Here is a 7,500-nt window from a genome sequence, read left to right on the forward strand (position 1 = left end):
ATTATAACTATTACTGTTGCTATCACAATTCGTTACTAATCTCTCTTCTCTCTGCAATTTCCATACATTTCAGTTTTATTCCATTGCAGGGTGCCCAGAGTTGCGATGATATGATAATAGCCTGCCTCTGGCGTTCGACAGGAGACTGCAAATCTCTCTTTGTGCAGATTCCCACACACTTCGGGTTTTGTTGCGTTATCAACGTCAAAGGAAGGAGGTAGGTCACAATGAGAAAGAGAGAGAGAGAGAGAGCGAGAGGGGGGGGGGGGACAGATGCTTCCCATATGCTATCCATTTCTTCATTCTGGAGGACTCCGATAAGGTGTTGGTTGGAGATACATGGAACTGAGATTAAAGTTTGTTCTGTAAATCAAAGTGCCAGCAGGTGTGCGGCATCTTAAAAGAGACCAAAAGAGGCATTTTGATGTATTCCTAGAACACAGTCGCCGCATTTATTCTTCATATGAAGGGTTTTATTATTAGTCTTTTTTTCTCTCTTAAAAAACAACAACAATGTAAATATTTAAAAAAAAGCGTCACATCAAGTTTCTTGACATACACCAGTCTAGAAAAAAAGAAGAGAATGCCATAGTAAGTTTCTTTGCATTCCCCGCCATAAAAAAGAAAGGAAAGGAAAAAAAGAAACACTCGAAAAAAGAAGCCAAAATTAGTGTGAATACCTAGGTAACATAAACACCGAGAGTACCAAACAAAACCATCGGGAATAAATTATCTTTTGTCCTCATTTTACAGTAAGTCGCCGGTTTCCCTCACACCCTGCCCCAAGGACAAGAGCCGCATGGACTCAGCCTCGAACACCCAGCTCACCCAGACCAGCACCGGGGTAAACAAAGGGCTCCAGGTGCTCCTCGACGCACAGGTGAAGGAGTATGTGACCACCACCTACCAGACTGTCGGCTTCAAGGTTGTGGGAATTGGTTGAGTTCGTTGTAGCGAATGTACTGAAGGAAAGACACGCTCTAGAGTGAATATTTCCAGTGTGTGAGATATGGAGTTGAAGTTTTAGATTTAGCAGAAGAATGTGGTTCTGGTGATGTGATACAATTTTTTTTAAAGCTAATTATTGATATTCATAAATTTCTTCTGCGCATATACAAATAGATTGGGATACCTATTAACATAACTGTTAATGTATTAATGCATTCGAAAACGTCTCGACATTTCAGAAGCAAAAAATCTCTCGTACAAAGAATATACCATAGAACAAAAATGATAACCCAAAAGAGTTCGATGCTAATGCGAAAAGAATTAGACAACCATCTTATTATAAGGAACAAAGTAAACACTATATTTGTTTCTTCTTAGATATTTCTTCAGGAGTCGCGGACACCCCCCGGTCTGAACAACGAGGGAATTGTCGTGTCTCCCGGAAACGAGGTCTTCATCCCAGTAAGAGCGAGCTCAACCTACACGACCGCTGCCGCCCTTGGACTTCAGCCAAGTGCTAGGAGGTGTGTGCTTTCTTCTTTTGCTTAGTTTTGCTTCGTCTTCGTCTTCTTCAACTTTTTATCTTCTTTTTTTTTTTGCCTTTTCTTCTTTTTTTCATCTCCTCTTTTTAGTCTTATTTTTTTCTCCTTTTTTGTTTTATTCTCTTTCTCCTTCTCCTTCTCCTTCTCCTCCTCCTTTTTTGTCTTATTCTCTTTCTCCTTCTCCTTCTCCTCCTTCTTCTTCTCCTCCTCCTTCTTCTTCTTCTTCTTCTTCTTCTTCTTCTTCTTCTTCTTCTTCTTCTTCTTCTTCTTCTTCTTCTTCTTCTTCTTCTTCTTCTTCTTCTTCCACTCCCTCTTCTAATCGTAATTAATCCTGAAGCCACACTTTGCTGTCGGTCATGAAAGTAAATAGAGCCCGTAAAATCTACCACAATCTCACTAATCCCTTTTCCACGTAATATTCAAGGTGCTTTACTGACAACGAAAAACGGCTGCTTCACTACCCTAATTATTATTCCTACGAAGCTTGCAAGAACAACTTCATTGCAGAGAAAATGGTGTCTCATTGCCAATGCAGGGATTACCATATGCCAGGTGCGTTTGCAGGGTTTTCAGTTGTTGTTTTTGTGTTTTGTTTTGTTTTGTTCTTTCCTAATTCTAGCGTGTCTTACGGTAAAATGAAATGTATTTGTATAGACCTCAACGTGTCTTATCATTAGTTCGAACCGCTTTGTGTAAGAAGCTAATAAGCATGTTCATTTGTGTATTTAGAGTGTGTGTGTGGATATTTAGAGAGCGTATGTGTGTTTGTAGAGTAATTGTATGTATATTTAGAATCAGCAGGTGTATGTATAGTTTTAGTGTGTGTATGTTAATTCAGAGCATTTGTTTCTACACACAGTGTGTGTATACGTATTTAGAGTGTTTGGGTACTAAGAGTGTGTATATGTATTTTTAGACTATAGGTAAGCATCATTAGATTGAAATGCATGTACTCTAAAAGTAATTAGTAATATAAAATAATATATATTTTCTTATAGGCTCGGAAAGAGTATGTATTAGTCGAGAGGACTTGGAATGCTTACAACACGTATTCAGTAAGTACAAATGACACCTTTTCCCCCCTTATCCAGATCTTATTGGCCACTTTTATCTGATAATATGGCTCTGGTGCCTATCAAAATAACCTCAACTCCCTAAGAAATTATTGATTTACAATATTCAATATTATGAAAGTCTCTTGGAAAAAATAACATGAAACATATACCTTAAATAGCCATGCGTGAGAAAACAAAATAAAATAAAGATTAATAAATGACTAAACAGATGATAAAAAACACGTCTCCATTACAGGTACTTTCGAAAATTCCTACGCCTTCGAAGACTACTTACACAAGAACTGTTTCCCAAGGTGTAATACTACTTCTTACACGACAGCTCCTACTTACGGGGCTATGTTGCGGAGTCAGATTCAAGACCCTTTCGTGGGACCGAAGCATCTAGTACCTTTGATCAAAAAACTGTGTGATCGAAGCTCCTCTGATGTTGAGATTCAGGTAATGAGAAAAGAAATTAGATTAAATTAGATTAGATCCAGGTAATGAGAGAAAACAATTAGAAGGGGCTGATTATCTTTGTTTTTTTTCTGATATGTACTATTAAAGTGTATTATAAGAGTGTTTATTCATTGTAAGAATGATTTATTTATTTATTGATAGGTTTATGAGAGTTTATTATAAAGAATATTTTTTATAAGAGTGATTTATTTATTTTTATGACTATAGGAACTTATCATAAGAGCATATTATCATTTGATTTATGTAATTAATCATATTTTGTGAGTATGAAAGTATAAATAAGTAAAGAGTAGATCATAATAGTATTCAATATAAATGTAATTCACTTATCTTTATGACTATGAAAGCACATCATAAAGAATATATAAGAGTGTGAGAGATATGTAGTAAATACAGTCGTTCGTCTTAACCGTTTTCGACAGAATATAACGAGAGGTCTTTGTCACATCAACACAACAGAAGACGCAGAACATATGCTGGCAGATTTTCCTGACTCCTTCACGGGTGTCTTGGATTATTTCATGTGAGTTTTCCTTCGTAATTTTCATGATACTTAGGAAAATAGATGTCTATTTAGTTTATGTCTATCTGTTCATCTCTTTAGTTGATTTAGGAACTGGATTTTTTTTTTAGTTTATGTCTATCTATTCATCTCTTTAGTTGATTTAGGAACGATGTTTTTTTTTAGATGTTTCTGTCTATCTATTCATCTCTTTAGTTGAGGGTCTATCTATATATTAGTGTCGGTATTTAGATGTCTCCTTGTCTAGGTTTCTATGTATCTATTTATCTTTCAATTTGTATATTAATATTTATCTATCTTTCTATCGCCATACATGTCTATCGGTCATTCTATAGATAAGCCGATAGATATATGAATATATACATACATACATACATACATTCATACTTTCATTCATGCATACATTCATTCATACTTTCATTCATGCATACATACATATATACGTACAGTCACGCTCAAAACTTTAGTCGAACTAATTTCAAATCCTGTTTCGAACTCCCGACTAATAAAACACTTCTTTGTAATATAAGACAGACTCAAAGCTTCAGTTCATTAAAAGACTTTTGTCCGGCGCTACGAATAGAAAAACAAAATAATAATTATACCTGGTTATTGTAACTAATTTCTTTTCTTCTTTTCTTTTCTTTTTTTTTTCTTTAGGGAAAATATCGCGCTAGTGCATGTATACTTCGGGCAGTCGACAGGTACCCATTATAAGAAGAATGTGAACGCAACTCCAAGCCAAATCGTCGGTAAGTAAAGATACTTTATTGTTCCAGTTGATAGATATCCTCACTTTATTAAGCAATCTCTAAATAACTGATGCATTGAGTCAGTTTAGTATTTGAATATAATCTGAATTATTAGGGTAGTTTTCAAGGTATCGACATCAATATAAGAAACCATTTATATTAAACATCAGAAGAGTTTTGATTTAGTTTTTTTTGGAAGCATCAGTGTGTGTCTTTATGTAATGGTACGCCTGACCCCGCCTGTTATCAGTTAAACTCCTACTTATTTCCCAGTATTCAACTTATGTAAATGCATTCATTCCGAAATTATACATAGTTTTAGATTTAAATCAAAGTAAAAGGAAATTAGATAATACAATCGGCATATCAAGTAACTTCAACAGATTGTGTAAAACATGTGAATACTGGTTTTTTTTCTTGATTTTTAACTCAAAAGCAAGGCTCTATGCTGCCAATCAAGGGGCCTTTTCTTACATTTTCTCTCACAAGCAAACTGTTCAGAATATGCTTTAGATATAGATAGAATATAGATACATTTGTAATATACAATACATTCAATTCGCAACCATCTAATCGACCAAGATATGTGTGGCCAGAATATACTGCAGAAAAGGACGTTATACGTAATCACTGTAGCCAACATAGTAATGAATATGTGGATCAACAATGATGGTCTCAACGATGGTGATAGCTATAATGGTAATGATGATAAAAATGGTAATGGTAATAATGACAGTGATAGTAGTAGCAGTAGTAACAAGAATGATTGATGATCATTTTAAAATGGTAATGATACAAATGATTATAAAAATGTTTATGATTATGAAGATAATAATCATAAACAAGATGATAATTATATAAATGATACTAATAAGGATAATGATAATAACTAGAAAGCTAAAATGATAATGATTATGATATCACACAATAATAATTGTTGGGATGATGATAATAGTAATGGTCATAATAATGTTAACAACGATAACAGTAATGAAAGCAGTAACAGTGATAACGATATGAGCAATAATGACAATTATATTTCTGAGAAACACTAAAAGAGTAATCATTATAATCATAATGATGAATGGTCATGATCAATGAAGATAATATGAACTTCTTATAATGCAATGGTTATGATAAAATAAAATCATCAGTAATAATAATAATGTTAATATCATTTGATCCAAAAGTATTATTATTCATTTTTAACAACCCTTACCCATTACTACACCCCATTAGCTCCCCCTCTCCAATCTTTCTACTACCATACTAATCTTTTTAGCCTTTAACATCTTCCACACCTTACCTTAACCACTTAATTATTTCTCCCCTTTTTTCCGTCACAATAGTCTAATCATACCGCTAGGAGCCCTTAGACGTCTACCACATTTATCTCTTCTGACCATTAACCTATTATTCCTCTTGTCCCTTTCGTCACAGGCAACATAGGCGGACTCATGGGCCTCTTCCTGGGGTTTAGTCTGCTTAGCGGGGCAGAGGTGGTCTTCTACCTGCTGGAAATCGCCTTCTCCTGGGTCGCTGCCTGCTTGGGTCGAGGTCACGTGAAACCCAACGTGACCTAGCGGCAGATGAGACGCGAGGGGTTTGGCTGGTTACAGATGACCTTGAGGGAGACGGGGGGGGGGGGGTTGTAAGGGGTTTCCGTGTGTTCTCGAGAGAGGAATTTGTAGGGGTAGGAGTTTGGTTTGGGTGAGTTATGTGTTTTCTTTCTTTCTTTTCTTTTCTTTTTTCTTTCGTCTTTTCTTTTTCCTTTCTTTTCTCTTTTCATTTTTCTTTTTCTTTTCTTTTATTTCCTTTTCTATTTCTCTCTTTCTTTTTTTCTTTTCTTTTTTTCTCTTTTCATTTTTCTTTATTTTCTTTTTTTTCTCGTTCCACTTTTCTTTCTTCTTTTCTTTTTGTTTTCTTTAAATACTGCTTATGCATGAGTGTGTGTATGTGTGTGTATGTGCGTGTTTGTGTATGTGTGTGTGTGTGTGTTTATGTATGTGTATGTGCGTGTGTGTATGGGCGTGTGGTGTGTGTGTGTGTGTATGTATGTGTATGTGCGTGCGGGTGTGTGTGTGTGTGTGTGTGTGTGTGTTTTCATACAAATTGATAGCAGGATCGATAGATGGATGTATACAAAGACTCGTATCCTCACAGTTTACCTGCGTTTAAAGTTTATCCTTCACGCAACGCTAGAGTGAACGCAATTTGTAAAAGTGACAAAGAAGCAATTAAAAACTAATGAACGAATGTTTGCTTGTATTACTTAATGTTATATAAATGATGTCAGTAATGAACTTCACCAAGCAACTTTTCGGCGACTGACATGGATATATATTAACCACTAAGAATGATTACCTCGTTCTTATATGGCAGGCTAATTTTGATTATCATTTTATTATTATTATCATTAGTGATCTAATGATTGTCATTTTATTAATATTATCATTAGTGATCTAAGATCTATATTCCAAAAGTGTATGCCCAGAAAGGCCGAACTAACAAAGAGATAAATGTGTAGCTGTCAACATAAATATGGACAGTCTAACAGATCTCTACCTTTATGTGATGATGAAAAATGTTGTCGTAAACAATATAATGTGTCATCGATTCGTTGTAATACATGTTTGCTTTGTGTTTACCGATGTCATGAGAGAGAGAGAGAGAGGGAGAGGGAGGGAGGGAAGGAGGGAGGGAGGGAGATGAATAACACGGTGTTTCAGTCAACATCGTGACGGAATGTTAAATAGTCCAGCCAACTGTGCAATAGAGATGAGATAACGCATGAGATTTTATTTAACATGGAATATTATTACCCACCACATTGGCAGCAACGCATATTATACACAAAATAGGTTTAATGTGAAAATGAAATGCTCTGACACTCAACTCCTGCTTTCATTTCACCGTTAATCTTTAAAAGGCGTTTCTAGTTAATGACTACCTAAGCTTACTACACAAATCATAATCTATCATTTGAACTACTGCTACTACCTTTTAGTCAAGGGTCATTATTACCCTCACAACCAAATTGAACGATTATGATGCCATGCTGAGTAAGGTCTACATTTCTCCCTGTCCAGCATAAAGAAAAACATTCTTTTACTTTTTATCCATCGGCATACAGTTCACTTATACAGTTTGTTTAACTGTTAAATTATGCTGCACTATTCTTCTGGAGGTTGTTGATGAGG

General features: G+C 35.3%; 1 protein-coding gene across 1 annotated transcript in view; it reads left to right on the forward strand.

The window, feature by feature from the left end:
* The window catches only part of LOC113814761 (sodium channel protein Nach-like), an 11,096-nt gene extending 5,213 nt beyond the window's left edge, over positions 1 to 5,883 (forward strand). Inside the window, exons 4-11 of the mRNA XM_070127700.1 lie at positions 90 to 217; positions 754 to 925; positions 1,327 to 1,496; positions 2,110 to 2,120; positions 2,802 to 3,004; positions 3,448 to 3,548; positions 4,209 to 4,300; positions 5,741 to 5,883. Of these exons, the coding sequence (XP_069983801.1) occupies positions 90 to 217; positions 754 to 925; positions 1,327 to 1,496; positions 2,110 to 2,120; positions 2,802 to 3,004; positions 3,448 to 3,548; positions 4,209 to 4,300; positions 5,741 to 5,883 (1,020 nt within the window). The remainder of the gene's footprint in view (positions 1 to 89; positions 218 to 753; positions 926 to 1,326; positions 1,497 to 2,109; positions 2,121 to 2,801; positions 3,005 to 3,447; positions 3,549 to 4,208; positions 4,301 to 5,740) is intronic.
* Positions 5,884 to 7,500: the final 1,617 nt, after the last annotated feature.

The sequence above is a fragment of the Penaeus vannamei genome, chromosome 12 (assembly GCF_042767895.1).
Source record: "Penaeus vannamei isolate JL-2024 chromosome 12, ASM4276789v1, whole genome shotgun sequence".
Classification (NCBI taxonomy): Eukaryota; Metazoa; Arthropoda; class Malacostraca; order Decapoda; family Penaeidae; genus Penaeus; species Penaeus vannamei.